Source organism: Doryrhamphus excisus, chromosome 4 (assembly GCF_030265055.1).
Source record: "Doryrhamphus excisus isolate RoL2022-K1 chromosome 4, RoL_Dexc_1.0, whole genome shotgun sequence".
Classification (NCBI taxonomy): Eukaryota; Metazoa; Chordata; class Actinopteri; order Syngnathiformes; family Syngnathidae; genus Doryrhamphus; species Doryrhamphus excisus.
This window is the reverse complement of record NC_080469.1, coordinates 7,625,654-7,641,391: the sequence shown is the minus strand read 5'-3', so window position 1 is coordinate 7,641,391 and position 15,738 is coordinate 7,625,654. Positions and strand designations below refer to the sequence as shown.

Genomic DNA, 15,738 nt, shown 5'->3' with positions numbered 1-15,738 from the left:
GAGCTTGACTCCGCCCACAAAGCTCGTATTTCCGGTGACGGAAAGTGCATGCCTCTTTAAAACGCCTTTTCTCTTAGGTACTTCTCAGAATCAGAATGCCATTTATTGTAATTCTACATAAAGTAGAATGGATGGTCAAAAAGTCCATAATCCAGCTGCATGTGAGAGGGGGGAGGCCGAGTGTTTAGAATGTCCGGGATGATGGTATTGAAGGCCAAACTGTAGTGAACGAAGGGTAATCTGGCATAGACCTGCTGCTGTTGAAGACATGAACCGTGATAGTAAACAGAATTACAGCGATAGAGTTGCAGTAATTAAAATATCACTGCTTGACATCATTATTACTGTAATAATAGCATACCAATAGCATAAAGACATCAAGGATAAGACGGTAGATTGTGTAGACAAGCACCCATGTGCTGTGAGTGTGCATATGGAGGTGTGCATATTCATATAGGTGTGCGTAAGTGTGCTCATATGTGTGAATGCGTGTGTGTGAACACGCCACCCAGGCCCCCGTCCCCACGAGCGAGATCAGGCCCCATCCCAACACACAGCCCGGTCCCCACAGCTGCCACCACAGCGCAGCAACCCCAAGCCACCATCGCAGACTTCAGGCCACCAGCAGCATGGACCCCACTGCCTGGAGACCGCTGAACGCCCCCCCACCCCCCAAGGGCACGGAGGTGCCCGCGACCCAGGACAGACCAAGGGAGGTACTGCCAACCGCGCCCCTCAGGCAAGCCCCAGTGTCAGCTGGTTTGGAGTTTTATTCAAATATTTAAAAAAAAAAACATGTTAAAACACTTTATTCCTGAAAAGCTGCAACAAGCTTTGATTACATTTGTCAGTGATGATCCATGCAAATAGAACACCATTGTTACACTGCATTGGAATAAAGCAAATATCTGCTTCCTGTTATTCACTCAGACACATTCTTCATGTACTAATCATTCCTCAGTAGTGATGTCATTATAGAGGGAGGTTTACCAGGGTTTAACAATGCCTATGCACAGCTCACCTTTATGGCAAAACACTTCAGCATGATAATATTGTACGGTTCTCACAGTGAGCATTTTAGAGCTGCTCCACTCATAGCTGATTGATAGTTTTGTAGATTTGTACAATTGTTATTTTTAAGAAGCAAGCTGAATCTACAAAGTTGTTTTAATTGGAAAATTGATCACTTAAGCAGATGTGCAAGTGCTCCAATCAGTTTTAAAAGCAGCTGTCGAGCACAATTTAAACACTGAAATTATGCATTAACACTTCAGTTACCCTCTGAGTTGATTCAATTTTTGGTGACTTATTACTAAAAATAGAACCAAAAAATTGCTGTAATTGTGTTTAATTGTTTTTTTTTCCTTTCAATCTCATTTTCTTGACAATTTTTTTCGCATTTGCTTGAAATTTTACAGTCCTTTGAAAATAAATGACACTCACGTAGGACAGCCTGAGCTGTCTTGACGTGGTGATTTGGCAGCTGGAGGTGAACTGTGTTGCTGGTCATCATCTTGAAATTTAGAATACGGTTTCCGGGCCACAAAAAATACACAGTCATAAACGTATCTTAACATGGAGCGCTCATTCTCTGTATAGGTGGTACGTACAGACTCATTCTCCACCTGCAGCATAACCAATAATTATTTTACTATTTGAAAAGCACAAAGTGAATGGACGCATGTAAATAATTGGCTCACCTCTATGTGGAAGCCAAACTGCACCATTGCCGCTCTGATGTCTTCATAGCTGAGTTCAACTGATTGCTCATTGGCCATGTTTTCAAAATGGTACAACAAAGGTCCTGATGGAAAAATGAAATATTATTGAAACACTCTCCCCACCTGCAACCCTAGTGAGGATAAGCGGAATAACAAATGGATAGCTGGACTACTGGCTGGATACTACACTTCCTGTCTTTCACATTTAAAGCACACCCCTACTTGCTAAATATAGCGACCATGTCCTAAATTGTCAACACAGATCTCTTCTATTTCTGAGGTGTGTTATGAAGTTGGTGCTCTTCCAAATGTAACAAGTATAGAATTACTATAGCTTCTGCTTGGACATTATCACAGTGTATCCGCTGGCCTCCAATGGAAAAAGCTGCCACAAGTCACTCACTGATGCTGGAAACACCAAGCATCATGTTTGGGGAAAAAACTGGATGACTTTTCTAATGGGATGTCAGCCCCAGCACACATTGCTACTAAATCCTCAACAAACTGTAATGCCTGTGCTTGTGATTAAAGAAGATATAGTCACCTATGAAATTCCAAATGTATATCTAGATATTTTTTATGACATTTATTTTGAAGGCCTGTACTATGTCCTCTGTGTGCTGTCATCCCGCATTGTGAAACACCCTTTAAATTAAAGCAGTGACGATAGACTCATCTAGCCCGAGTCACACATGCAATCACACTAGCATGCTTAAGGAAGCTAACCCCTAGCTTTCATTCACTCTCCGAGGTGCTGCCAACCTTTGCAGGTGTTTATCGCCATTTCAACCTTTGTTCGGTAGGAGGCGGTTTAGTGTTTATAGTGAGAGCGGTCCGCCGAGTATAAACGTTCATTCTCCTCACGATGACAGCATTTAATTCATTTTATGTATCAAAGTTAAATAATTTTTTTACATATTAAGTGAAATTGGATCATCTCCCATGTGAATTTTGCTTGGAGATGAATAAAGTATCTATCGATCCATCCAGCCATCAAACAATTATCTCAAACAAATATATGTGGCAGCAGAGTGGTTGGGAATTCCTGCTATTGAGGCTTTGTTCTAATGTAATACAACTGTTACAGACTCACCTAAATTGATCCACACTCCTCCAGGCTTAAGAATCTTCCAGATGGTCTCCACATACTGTATGATGTTATGGGCTGTGTCGATAAAGAAGCAGGTCGCCACACAGTCCCAAGAATCTTAACACAAATGTGCAATTTAAGCAATATGGTTTGTAACATTAGTCAAATGAAAAGCTGATAGGTGTGCAACTGTCAAATACAACAATTCAAAGTATCTGTAGAACCCAGCTTTTTTTTTTTTTTACTAACCTGCATCAGAGTAGACTTCCAGAAAGTCACCTGCTACCATGGAGAAGTCCGAATTTTGTGGTAAGCCCTGAGGGTTGACATCAGGAAATCGGACTGGCCGTGTTTGATCTGACGACTTCTTATTGTTGCTAAGCTGGTGAATCCAGGGGTACAATGTCAGACAATTCACCTTTTCACACCTGAATCAAACAGTCCAAAATAATGATGGTTACAGGGGAGTAATTAACAAATACACCTTTGTAGGATTTATGTCAGTTTATGATCTACCTGTTGAGAACAAAGTTGGAAGAGAAAAGCATGAAGAAGCTCCATTCGTTGCCCTGGCATATATAACCCAGACGAGCAATTTCCCAGGCTAGCCGACCAAGACCAGCTCCCGGAACCAACACGCTAACCTTGGACACATCACTAACATAATAAAACCCACATAGCACATGGGAAACACTCACTAGTATAAAAGACCACAATTATGACAAAGATACTGTAATTACATGTACACACTACACAGTAGTAATTGACATCACTTATAAACGGAATTTGTTGTTTTTTTTGGCAGATATGTGCGTGTATGAGTGCTTCTTACTATTGGTCACTTGGGAATAGTCTTTGGATCTCCCGGATGATGGGCTGGTAGCATGAGTCCCGCTCAGCCTGACCCGCCTCACTCCAATCTCTGACAAACTGCTTTATGGTGGACTTCAGCTTGTCCATGTCAAATGTTGAGGAAGGCTGCACCTTTCTCTGATCCTCCTGAATAGGACATAAAGACACATGTACAGCGCATCAGTTTGCAAAGCTGGACCCTGTCCCAGCTCACTTAAAAATGTGAACAGCTCACAAAGTTGACACATACTGTAAAGACACATAACCATTCAAGGCTAAATGACTTACATCCTTCTGGACAGTAGACAGAAGACGGAGTAACCAGAGGGAAGCCTATCCCTCACTAGTACAAAGAGAATATATTTGCAATACAACACAAGCCTTACCCTCTCTCCATACTCAATGTTCTCAAACATGTGAATGCTGTGCTGCACTATGGCCTGCAGGACTTCATGATTATGGTCTGCACATTGGCGAATGCAGGCCAGGTTGGACAGTACGGATGGCAGTAAGTCTTGGTGGCGTTGAGGTAGTCGAAGAAACTGACGCTCAGCTCGATTGACTTGCTCCTGGACATGGGACCTACAGGGGGTAGCAATAAGATCAACATGCTTTCAGTAAATGTGTATGTCAAAACAGAGAGCTCTATTTTATGCTGTGATGACTGCAAAATCCTCATTCTAAAAGAAAAATGTCACAATCCATACAATGAAAATCTAAAAATGGGCATTCTTCGAAAACTTCAAACGTGTTTATAACCCTCTCATATTAAACAATACGATATAAATTCAGTTGAGCGATTAAACAGCAGACAATTTATCAAATAACAAGTACAGGAGGCTACTGTAAATTAACAGAAATTAATGTACACTTTTCATTTAAGAGTTTTACGTACAACACGCTGTTAGTCGGCGACCAACGTTTGTATGAAGACGTATTTTACAGTAATATTTATTTGTACCTGTAAAATCTAAAAGAGTCGATTATCCTCCAAAAATGTTGCCTTTCTAGCCTGGATTCTTCCTCAGGGGTGAACGTTTTTCTTTCTTTGTGAAAATATTCTCCAGCCAACTGTGCCTGCTGTGTTGTTTCCGCCATGTTTGAGCCTACCTCACCAGCAAGGACACTAAAAAGACAGGCCTGTTCTGGTGTTACTTCCGTAGTACGCACTGCGTGGGTTTGGCCGCCATGACGGTGAGTAGAATCGACAACATTGCATTGTGACCATGTACTCGGCACATTGTGCAGCAGTTAATTGTGCCAACAGAGACTCTATAAGGCCAGCCATGTAATTTTTCTGTTTTTCCAACGACAAAGACAGGCATGTGTGATTTTAAAAACGTGTGATTTATAACACTGGCAGTTGAATAAACAGGACAGTGGCCAGTACTCCCGAAGTGTAGTACCACACAATGTAGCGTAGAGCCACTTAATTTCCGTGGATGATCAGTTGAATTCATAACGACAAGTGATGATGATGATGAAATGTATTAAATGACCGAAATAAACGTTGCATTGTGTGTTAAAAGCCGAGCCTGGCACTTTAAGTGGAAAATTGCATTGTGGGAGTTGTGTGCTGTAGTTCTGTGGTTTGGCGCGAGGGTTGTATTTTTTCGTGTGTACCGCATGCGGTGTGGCAAACAGGTCTGTATGCCTGTTCATCGGCTGTTAGGACATCCACTGGATAAGGGAAGAAAAGTAACATGTAAGTACTTAAATTATCCATACATACACACACATGTATGTAATTTTTTTATTTCTTAATCAAAATGTATGAAAACTGAAAATACATTTTACAGAATTTTGTTTTACATGCAGAAAACAATGCAAACCATTCTACTGCAAATGATTGAATGAAATTGATAAATCAATTAACAAATGAATTAACATCATATACTTATATTGTATACACATACTGTATATGTACCAACAAGTAAAATATAACATATTTGTTTATAATTTGTTTTTGTTTATAATATATTTGTTACGCATATCATATTGTACAATAACCAACACAGTTTAATAATAATAAAGGATTATATTTTATACATCACTTTTCAAGGCAACCAAAGCGCTTCACAATTAAGTGAACCCATTATTAATTCACTCCACAGTCACACACACACTGGTGGTGGTAATGCACATCTGTAGACACAGCTGCCTTTGTGTAGACTGACAGATACGTGGTTGCCAATTTGTGCCTATGGCCTCTCCGACCACCATCAAACATTCATTCACATTCAGTGTACACAAACTGGAGCAAAATTTTGCGTAAATTGTTAGCCAAAAACATCTGTAAGGTTCCCCTGGGCCTATTTCTCCATACCGATATCTACAGTATATCTATATCTACTGTATGTATACACATAGTATTGAACAAAAAACTTAAATGAATTCAAGTTAATCATAAAGACCACAGGATGACATTCTTTCTTTATTTTATTATGATGCACCAATAGTTGTCCATCACACGGTTGGGTTGATTATCTTTCCCATAAAAAGGATGTCGTCTGTGGTGTTTTCAGTGATGAGAACCATGAATGGACGGTTGAACTTCAACACTGGGATGTGTTGGAAAGACATCAAAGTGATGCCAATGCCTGTTGCAGCTGCGGCAGTGGCTCCAGCTTCATCCACATCAAGGGCAGCTTGGTGCACAACCTGGAGTAAAATGGAAGCAGAGTTGAGGTGCATGAATTTGAATAAAGAGTAGATAATGGATGTGTACCTCGGAGACTTTGAGTTTCTGCCCTTCTGAAATTCCACTCAAATCTGCTCGGCCATCAAACATGTGAGACATTCCCATTTCAACCAACATGTCATTCAGAGAATAGGAGGTCTTGATGGATAATTTTGGAACAAATACATCATATGTCCTAAAAAAAAAACAGGTAAATAGTTATCTGTCCATCTTCTGTATTACAAATTACAAATTGTAATTTGACTTCCTCAAACCTGGATTTCATCCATTTTGACCATTTAGCAATATGTTGTGGACAAATTTCCTTCTCTAGTTCCGCCATGTGTTCGGGCAACAACAGGAGCATGGAATAAGAGCTGTTGAAAGGAAGGCGGAGGATTGTTGTGTTGACTGCCAGGTCATGATAGACATCAAACCTATCCTCATTATTCATCATCTGGACAGAAACCTGGGAAACAATAGAAAATGAACTTGCAGAGCATGTCTCATATCCCGACATCAGCATAATAACTTTGCTTTATACCTTAGTATTCTCATCAACATGGAAAGTGTCCTCTTTTGTGAGCTTAGGATCGAAAGGAGTGTCCCACTTTCCTGTGTGACAGGGATGAGCAGAAATCAGACAACAGTAAGTTGGAGAGCAAATGGGATAAGCTGCACAAAACTAGTATTGCGGTATACCTTTGAAGTAGATGTAGCTGATGAGATACATTATCGTGCTTGGATCCAGTTTCTCCACCAATTTATCAATCTTGCCATGCGTCTTATCTGCTACGTACTTATTGATGGTACTAACACTGTCTGTTGCGTGGAAGTCGACATTGAATCCATCTGTGTAAAAGGACTCTTTCAAAACCTTCATGAACTCAGGTTTTGGCTCGAAGGTGTTATCCAGGAAGACAGCGGTCCCTTCGCTGATGTCCGGTGACTGATCTTGCCTTTTGAGGAGCATACTGAAGGCCTGATTCACATCTGTCTGCGTAACTTGGGTGCTGTTGTAACCCAGACCACTGAACAGTTGTTGGTGGGTCTCTCCCCGGGCTCCAACCGACAATGCAGCCAAGGCGACGGACACGCTATTCGGGGAGTAGAAGACATTCTTGCCTTGTGTGGTAGCGTGACCTGCCAATCTCCTGTACAGATGGAAGGAAAACTCCTTGTTTGCTAAAGTCACCTGTGCATGGCTGTCTTCAGTGTGACCTTCATGGTGGTGGCCTCTTCCCACGCAGACCAATGCTGATAAGATCCACACACACAGGGCTGCATGCATCATGGTGGACTGTGACAAAAGTTTAAACGTGCAACATTGATCTTCTGCTTTCACAATGTTTGCTGAAGAAAATACACAACATAGTCCACAAACCCGTTAGCCGTGTTGAAGGCCCTTCACCCCGGTTTCTCAATCAACAATCAAACATACACTGTATAATCACATATACGCTGTACCCCTCAGGGTACAATGTACATTATTGCATGACTAAATATTGAACTAGAAGGTAGCTACTGGTACCTTTTCTGGGCCCAAAAAGCACAAGCACCTTTTACATACATTCACTTCTATTTCTATTTACCTGACACCATGACATGTGTATGTATTAATTATATGTATGTCTGTGTTCCGTGTAGTTATCGCCCTCCCCCCTTTTGGTTTACATGTGCTTCGCAAACACTTCAGTACTGGACAACATTCTGTCATTGTTAAGAATGTGTGCCTTTGCAATAAAAAATCAAAATTATAATTTGGAAAAGTCTACCGTCTTCCCTGTTCAACCACTGCTGCTAAATAGTTGATAGCTGGCATTGATTATATTACAGTGACTTTCATCTGATTTTTAACAGTACCATTTAAAATGGTTGGGTACTTCTGGACTTGATTTTAGGACCACCAGAATAAAAACCAAGCACTCTACAAGCTGAGCTATACATCTTGCAATTGATTCACCAGAATGTGTGTGGTCATAGGCTCTGTAATTCTATTGCTAACTCCCGTAATACACTGCTGCAGCCATCCATCCATTTTCTATACCGCTTATCCTCACAAGTGTACTCATTCCATGGAGTATTGGTAGATGACTTGTGTGTACTTATATTTACTTCCAGTATTTATTGACTATTTACTTAATGTTAATGTTATTATGATTGTTCATCTGATACCATGACTATGCTCATGCCCATTATGGCCATTCATTTTCAAATGGAACATTTTCACAGAAAATATGAAATTGCGGGCTGCACGAGTGGTTAGAGCGCAGACATCACAGCTAAGAGACCTGAGTTCAATCCCACCCTCAGCTATCTGTGTGGAGTTTGCATGTTCTCCCCGTTTCCTCCCACATTCCAAAAACATGCTAGGTTAATTGGCGACTCCAAATTGTCCATAGGAATGAATGTGAGTGTGAATGGTTGTTTGTCTACATGTGCCCTGTGATTGGCTGGCGACCAGTCCAGGGTGTACCCCACCTCTCAGCAATGGATGGATGGATACATTTAACAAAAATTATATATGGTTAAAACTGAAATTATTATCATCATTACAACTTCAGATAGATTATCACGGTGCCAAAGGAGTTCAGTGAAGTATATTTTGTACTTGTTAAGTCTTGACTAACTTCATAACTTCACAAAGAGAAGCTTTGGTAGGCAATTAACACAATTCTTCAAACATATATAATTTCATAGGTTTAGGAACTAGAAAAAGACAACCGATATCTGAATAACTTACCAATTTGGTGGTTCTCTTGTCTCAAAAACCACAGCCAGCAACAAGGTAGGCAGGACAGAGGAGTGTCTTGTTTATATAACTTTGTGAGTGGGATGACCCCATCTTTATTGACCTGCTTAATGTTACTCTTTGGCCCCTCCTATATTTGCATAGAATAGTAGAGGCCGAATGGGGATCATCATGCAGAACACTTACACTTGCACACAGACAAAAAAATTAGCACATTTCATTTCAAAACCTTTCATATTTCTCAAGACGTTTCTTACGTTAAAGTTCGGCTAAATACATACTTTCCTATTGTATATCCTCTTCACTCCAATGTGCTGTTTTGTTTGCATTCTGTAGCCACTATGTCTCATTATGACTCCATGTAATGTTTGCTGACTGTGACAACAAAAAAAAATTTAAGTAATGTGTGCATGCATAACATCTGTAAAATATACAAGCATTGTTTATAAAACAATATGTCTTGACAATCAATTAATCTAAAGATTTATGGCTGATTAATGATAAAACATTCATTCATTCATTCATTCATTTTCTACCGCTTATCCTCATGAGGGTCGTGGGGGTGCTGGAACCTATCCCAGCTGTCTTCAGGCGAGAGGTGGGGTACACCCTGGACTGAATCTGGCAACGAGGACGTTCCACACTCAACCTGGCCAGACACTAATTGTCAACAGGTGTGTGCTGAAAAAAATGGCAGACAGGCGGCATGGGCACGTTCCTGGGAAAGCTTTTACTATCTTCGGCAATGTTTGCCAAAAAGTTGCCCGTCTAGATGGATAAGTTGTCGGAGGAAACCACGGTTTGGTATGACCCCCCTGTTCTCTTTCACAGCACAAATAGCCTCCACAAGGGTGAGTTTCTGCTTCAGCATTAAGTATGCGAGGACCAAGGTGGCAGAACGGCTCACTCCTACATGGCAATGTACCAATACTTTGCCTTAAGAAACACAAAAAAACACACAAAATGAAAGCAGGTTAATATGTCACTTTAAATGTTATTTAATCATTTTAACTGTTGGCGTCTTTGGCCATTCTCACCTCCCTTGTTAAGAGCCCTGTGGATAAAATTGGCAGCTGCCTCGAAGTTCACGCTCATGTCAAAGCCACATGAATCATGAGCCTCTATGCCCATATAGGTAATCTGTAATCCCTGGTAGATTTCAGGACATCCTCGACGTTCACTGTGAGCTGCATTCAGGATATGAGTGATTCCATGCTTGAATAGATCATTCTGGTTCTCTGCACTGTGTCTATGGAAAACACAAAGCTGTTCACTGTGCAGACAGAGCTGTTCATATGAACATTTGTAGGTGTTTCCAAACAAAGAGTAGTTCACTTTTCACTTTGGACTAGTGGGAAATGTCTAACAGACTTAAAGCCAGGCCATTGGTGGAAAATCCCACATGGCTCAGCTGTCACAATGTGGAATGTAACTTGAGGGGTCTAGAGTTACTTGTTGGGCACTTAAATATAATTTATGCATGTGTGTGGACTCAATGAAACATTTTCTTAATATTTGTGAATAAAGTCAATTCTAAAGAACATACTAGGACAGGCAAGTATCATTTTCACATTTTTAAAGACATGCTACGGAGGTATACTTACTGATCACCAATGTAGATCGTTGGCCACACTTCATCAGCATGGCTGATGATGGCTTTGCCAGTAAACAAGAGTCGTTCCAACTCAAACACGGCTAAACCAGGGGAACTGAGGTCAATTTCCACCTTCCTAGGAGTGGGTCTGTCGTTCCAGGATGCAGGAAGTTTGTTTGTATACGACATCTTTTTTCCAGTGCTGAATTCAAGTGGTCCTTGGACTTGGAAAAAAAATCTTTCCTGGCTCTTATTTCCAAGTGTGCAGTCACCACAGTCTTTGACAAAACTCAGATACACTCACTGCAGCTTCCCCTTGTGTTGTGAGAGCATCGGACCCCTGTATCAAATCTAACCCCCCCAACACTTGGGGAGCTGCTGTTGTGCTTTTGCATCAAAATAGCAGCCTATTTAAAGATCTGACTGCTTGCTGCCAATGTACAGTGCAAAGGGCCAATGCAGCAGTTTGCACAGCATCCATTTCTCTTAATTATTGATTATTAGAACATATCTATTGCACCAACAAAACCAGTAACAAATAATACAGACTTCAGCAGTGTTTAAAAATATACTCGCCATTTATTATTTCTGACAGAATTCTCAATTGGAACTTTTTTTTTCTGAATCAGGCAAATATTCCCATCCTGCGCTGGAAACATGCATCACACCTGAAATTGTACAGTTGGGCTCCAGGTAAAGCACAAGAAAATGAACACAGACAGGTGATTGTTTTTCATGCAAGACTTGCAATATTTTTTTCCTCTAAATATACTGAACATCTCAGATGCATGGAACTATGTAATAACATCATGAATGTTCAAGGAAAAATATCTTGTTCTACTTGGAAGTTAGGCATGTGGGGCATTTTGAATGTGGTAATGAGGATAGTTGTGACAGAACAGAAACAAGTCTATTCAATTCACATTGGATTTTAAAAATACACTTTCACTACTAGAAGTATGAGGAAAAAGGAATGTTTGAATATATCGTAAGTAATTACTATTAATTCATCACAGAAGCCAGAAACAAATAATTGACAGTTATTTCCAGAGCTTTTTACTTATTTTATTTGTTTAAGGTCAAATCATGAGTTCATAGATGATAGAAAGTATTGTGAACATGCAATGCAGGGAGCTCTATGAAGATGAAACATACTGAACCTGTACTGTGAGTGGTGTGAATGAAATAATGATCGTGCAATTAGGACTGTGACAGGCAGTTAAGGCAATGTGAATGTTGCAAGGGGAAGAAGACCAGATTATAACTGACATACAAGAAGGGGCAGCAGGATGATGAATGATAGCGGCAATTAATAATTCCCTTTTACCGTTCATAATCAGTCGCCGACTGAACTCAAGTTCCCTAATGATATGTACAATCAGTTTGTTGATATTTTGGCACATCACCACATACTGAGCCTACGGAGTCCTTTTTGAGAATCTGTTGAGAAGGCTCTAAGTCAAGGGAGCTCAGGAACTAAAGGACCAACAAACAGATACAGAAGCCACTTTAGAAGGCTTTCTTCTCTAGCCGGTCCAGAATGGCCTGGATCCTTTGTACAGCCTCCTTTCGGGCTTGGCGGACATTTTCAAGTCCCTGAGTCTCCACAGAGTCTAGCTCCAGCAGCTCTTTGGTCAGAAGTTCCTCCAGGCATCGATAACTCTTGTCCGTTTTTTTGCCCACAAACTCATCAACATCTTCCTGAAGCAGAAACACTCTAGCCATTACTTGTTGGACCCGAGCTAGACTGGGGTTATCACTCTGGGGCTGGGGTCCAGCATTTGTTGGAGCAGGAGATTGCGTTGGGGCAGAAGGTGGGGGCTCACTTTGTGAGGGATTAGGATCACTTCTCCCTATTTTGTTGTAGATTTGGTGAGGTGAACTAATTTCTGTTGGTTTACCATTGGAGCGATTTGGGGATGTGGTCGGCTTGGGTTTTGGTCCAATTTGTGGGGGACGCTGATGTGGCTGGTCCTGTAATGACAAAATAGAATGTTGTGCATTTGTGCTGTGTTCAGGGACAGGGAAATATACTGCTCTTAAGCAAGGCATAGAGTGCTCACACTAGTCAAGCAGAATCTGACCAGAACTTGTTTCAGGACATGAAGTGGGGAGTGAGTCGCTGTTGACAGACTTCACTGCTTATGGGGGTGTCATGCAACTTCATGTCAAAAAATCCCAACTATCCCTTTAACATATCAAGAGAGTATTCCTATCTGTACAGGCCTGTGTGTCACACTTTAAATGAATAGGAGACAACATATTTCTAAAAACGTATGTGCATGTATCGATGCCTATTTCAGGACAAGATGCAAACTTTAATATACATTAACCAAGAGTATAAAAAGTATTTTCACCTCATGTCACAAGCTTTGATTCCTAAAAAAAAAATCAAGATTACGAAAGCAGGAATTTTTCTTTTGTGGTGGCGGGTCTAAACCATCGTTCCACCGTGCTGCCTCTGTATGGAACACAGTTTATCTTCCCGTTGCTTCATACCTTAGGCTGATAAGGTGGCGGTGCACCAGTCCCAGTCCCTGGCCAAGCTGGAGGGTGTAGTGGACGAACAGGATTTCCATAATGGCTCTGGGGAGGCTGTTGGCCTGGCTGCCACTGCTGCTGTGAGGATGTATATGCACCAGGGTGTGTCCAAGCTTCAGCTTGTGGGGTGGGATGCAGAGACTGGCCAGTGGGATATAAGGTGTTTGGAGTAATTGCATGACCACCTTCACTGTAGTGAGAATATGGCCCTTGAGGATATCCAGGACCCTGAGAACAGAGAGATGACACACAAATAGGGCAACGATTTAAAACAATAAGTATAAGAATGTGATGCAAAAAACATCCAGACTTTACTAAAGGCTGGTATTCTACTCCACACTAGACCCTGGCGCTACTTCTTCTTACTTACCCCTTGACACTGCATACCAGCATAGTGCTGGTTTTGGGAGTGTGGTTGTCCAGCTGGCCCAGAGCTTTGCTCGGTTGGACAGTTCTGGTTGGGGTAAGGTGCTGGAGGTGCTCTCTGAGGGTCAGCGCAGTAGAAAGGGTTGGATGGATGGAAACCACTTGAATACTGACTCTGCGCTGGGCTGTAGACACCATGTCCATTTGGAAAACCTCCAGGCAGTACCTTGCAAAAAGAAAATTAAAAAGGAAAACGTCATTATTGGGGTATTCAGGGTCACAGAATGTTTCCCTTACAGAAAACATGTAACAACCCCAATTTATATTTTTCGAATCAAAAAATACAGGAACACCACTACCAGCTATCATGTTACACTGGTCGCAGTAAAAATTTGAAAAGCACTGAATTAAAGTGTATCTGTGCTTCTTAAAGTTTTCCATGGCATGCTTAAGTCCTATCCATGGACCATACCTATGTGTCTGTGGTTTATCTTGTCCAGTGTGCTGAATTAGAGATTGGAGGCAAGTCGTGCGTGTAATAAATTAAAACAGACCATTTTGGAAGGCCAAGGAAAGACAGCTGGAACAGGTGCAAATTCTGGAATATCTAGAAAGCTTTCTGTACAAGTTATATTGTGTTGCTGTAGGAGTCCACAAATCAAGACAAAGGGCAGAAAATGAATATATAACAGGTCCCCTTTAAGCTGTTCTTCTCATCATTGTTGGGATACAATAAAGGGTGCATTAAAATTTATTTAGAGAACAGAAGCTTATGGTTAGGTAATGTAAATGAGTGCTGAAAGCACTTAAGAGGATTGTGACACTCCCGCACCTTTGCAGCCGAGTATGTGACATTGTGAAGCGTACCTGTGGATTATACTGTGGCTGGCCATCAGATCCAGAGGGATAGGTATTTGCATAGTGTCCAGTGGAATGAGACTGGGGGTACCAGTAGTGTGAAGGGTAGCCTGGATACTGTGGAGCGTCCTAAGAAAGCACAACACAATCTCACATGTTTCAATGGTTCAATAGATTATACTGTACGATGGGAATAGTCATTCACTATAATGGAGCAGTCATTCTTATATGGCCATCCAGCGACTATTAGCCCCAGTAATCAGTCTGTGTGTGTTTAAGCCATGGTGAATTATTTACAGCGACGTTATCACGCAAAAGCTAAACGTAACTAGGTGCAAACTTAGCAGAACAAGCTGGGAACCGCTAGCTATTACATAACTCCGGTTAGCTCGTTAGCCACTCAGCTAGCACGGGCATAGCTTTATGTTGACTCGTTGTTTACTAGTCTTGCGTCAATTTTGTGTAAACATATAACATCTCAAAGGCAGCATTTAGATAAATGGAAAGCGTTAGTTTGTATCCACTCACTCACCATTTTCTTTAAATGACAGTTTCCCGAGGTTATGATCAAAGTTGCGAGTCAAGGAAAGGCCAAGCAGATTTCAGCTTTTACTGCATTTGACGGTGATAAAGCCAGCTAAACGCTAACAACCACTTCTCATAATGGCCGACTAGAGGAAACTGATAACCACGGTCTTTCCGTTGTTCCCAGAAATAGAGCTTAACACCAAAATCAGTAAAGGATTGAATGGCACTGTTCTCGCCTCAGCCTTCCGTGTTCTCAATGAGGATAGTGAATGAAGGGGAGGACCGCTCACTCTGACGTTTTTAAGGTCAGCGTGTCCATCGTGACCAAATTAGTATATCCGTTTGTTCACAAAAACACTACTATCCATATGTATGTTTACTTAAACTATGTTCAAACTACGTTCATGTATGTAAGTACTGCATGTGTATGTATGTATGTATATATGTGTGTGTATTGTGTACCCCGCCTCTCGCCTGAAATCAGCTGGGATATGTTCCAGCATACCCCGAGACCCTAGTGATGATAAACGGCATACAAAATGGATGGATGGATATAAGCTTTATATGTAAGATTTAATCTTATATACAATGGAAATTATCACAATGATCACAATTAACATAAACAATGTTAGTTTTCTCGGAGCCGCTTTAAAAGTAATTCATTTAACTATACATGTATTATTATTTGCAAAGTAATGACAAAAAAGGCATTCTAAACAAAATGTAAACGAAATAAATTCCACATAATGTAGCTGT

At 41.0% G+C, this 15,738-nt stretch overlaps 4 protein-coding genes across 4 annotated transcripts; all 4 read right to left on the bottom strand.

Moving 5' to 3' along the window:
* Positions 1 to 752: 752 nt before the first annotated feature.
* Positions 753 to 5,122, bottom strand: carnmt1 (carnosine N-methyltransferase 1). Its single transcript, XM_058071021.1, has 8 exons — positions 4,625 to 5,122; positions 4,050 to 4,245; positions 3,644 to 3,810; positions 3,328 to 3,468; positions 3,061 to 3,239; positions 2,815 to 2,928; positions 1,701 to 1,804; positions 753 to 1,625 (listed from the first exon to the last, which is right to left on the bottom strand). Exons 1-8 carry the CDS (start codon positions 4,759 to 4,761, stop codon positions 1,440 to 1,442), a joined length of 1,224 nt encoding a protein of 407 aa, XP_057927004.1. The 5' UTR covers positions 4,762 to 5,122; the 3' UTR covers positions 753 to 1,439.
* Positions 5,123 to 6,084: 962 nt separating this feature from the next.
* On the bottom strand, positions 6,085 to 9,178 carry LOC131128308 (alpha-1-antitrypsin homolog). Its single transcript, XM_058071022.1, has 6 exons — positions 9,087 to 9,178; positions 7,046 to 7,643; positions 6,888 to 6,958; positions 6,619 to 6,812; positions 6,392 to 6,539; positions 6,085 to 6,324 (listed from the first exon to the last, which is right to left on the bottom strand). The coding sequence occupies exons 2-6, from the start codon at positions 7,635 to 7,637 to the stop codon at positions 6,130 to 6,132; spliced, it is 1,200 nt and encodes a 399-aa protein (XP_057927005.1). The 5' UTR covers positions 7,638 to 7,643; positions 9,087 to 9,178; the 3' UTR covers positions 6,085 to 6,129.
* Positions 9,179 to 9,310: 132 nt separating this feature from the next.
* LOC131128310 (dual specificity protein phosphatase 26-like) lies at positions 9,311 to 10,961 on the bottom strand. Its single transcript, XM_058071024.1, has 3 exons — positions 10,700 to 10,961; positions 10,133 to 10,344; positions 9,311 to 10,031 (listed from the first exon to the last, which is right to left on the bottom strand). Exons 1-3 carry the CDS (start codon positions 10,876 to 10,878, stop codon positions 9,829 to 9,831), a joined length of 594 nt encoding a protein of 197 aa, XP_057927007.1. The 5' UTR covers positions 10,879 to 10,961; the 3' UTR covers positions 9,311 to 9,828.
* Positions 10,962 to 11,251: 290 nt separating this feature from the next.
* Positions 11,252 to 15,271, bottom strand: bag4 (BCL2 associated athanogene 4). Its single transcript, XM_058071023.1, has 5 exons — positions 14,987 to 15,271; positions 14,464 to 14,583; positions 13,601 to 13,822; positions 13,189 to 13,458; positions 11,252 to 12,663 (listed from the first exon to the last, which is right to left on the bottom strand). The coding sequence occupies exons 1-5, from the start codon at positions 14,987 to 14,989 to the stop codon at positions 12,199 to 12,201; spliced, it is 1,080 nt and encodes a 359-aa protein (XP_057927006.1). The 5' UTR covers positions 14,990 to 15,271; the 3' UTR covers positions 11,252 to 12,198.
* Positions 15,272 to 15,738: the final 467 nt, after the last annotated feature.

Excerpts from the sequence above, each read along its gene's own strand:
- carnmt1 (XM_058071021.1), bottom strand. The coding sequence starts at position 4,761 with ATGGCGGAAACAACACAGCAGGCACAGTTGGCTGGAGAATATTTTCAC. Across the intron at positions 3,469-3,643 it reads CTATTCCCAAGTGACCAATA|TGATGTGTCCAAGGTTAGCG; the intron begins GTAAGAAGCACT and ends TTATTATGTTAG. Across the intron at positions 1,805-2,814 it reads AGGAGTGTGGATCAATTTAG|GACCTTTGTTGTACCATTTT; the intron begins GTGAGTCTGTAA and ends TTTTTCCATCAG.
- LOC131128308 (XM_058071022.1), bottom strand. The coding sequence starts at position 7,637 with ATGATGCATGCAGCCCTGTGTGTGTGGATCTTATCAGCATTGGTCTGC. Across the intron at positions 6,959-7,045 it reads CAGCTACATCTACTTCAAAG|GAAAGTGGGACACTCCTTTC; the intron begins GTATACCGCAAT and ends CCTGTCACACAG. Across the intron at positions 6,813-6,887 it reads ATGTTGATGAGAATACTAAG|GTTTCTGTCCAGATGATGAA; the intron begins GTATAAAGCAAA and ends ATTGTTTCCCAG.
- LOC131128310 (XM_058071024.1), bottom strand. The coding sequence starts at position 10,878 with ATGTCGTATACAAACAAACTTCCTGCATCCTGGAACGACAGACCCACT. Across the intron at positions 10,345-10,699 it reads ACGATCTACATTGGTGATCA|ACACAGTGCAGAGAACCAGA; the intron begins GTAAGTATACCT and ends TGTTTTCCATAG. Across the intron at positions 10,032-10,132 it reads CAGGGCTCTTAACAAGGGAG|GCAAAGTATTGGTACATTGC; the intron begins GTGAGAATGGCC and ends GTGTTTCTTAAG.
- bag4 (XM_058071023.1), bottom strand. Across the intron at positions 13,823-14,463 it reads AGCCACAGTATAATCCACAG|GTACTGCCTGGAGGTTTTCC; the intron begins GTACGCTTCACA and ends TCTTTTTGCAAG. Across the intron at positions 13,459-13,600 it reads CTGGTATGCAGTGTCAAGGG|GGTCCTGGATATCCTCAAGG; the intron begins GTAAGTAAGAAG and ends CTCTGTTCTCAG.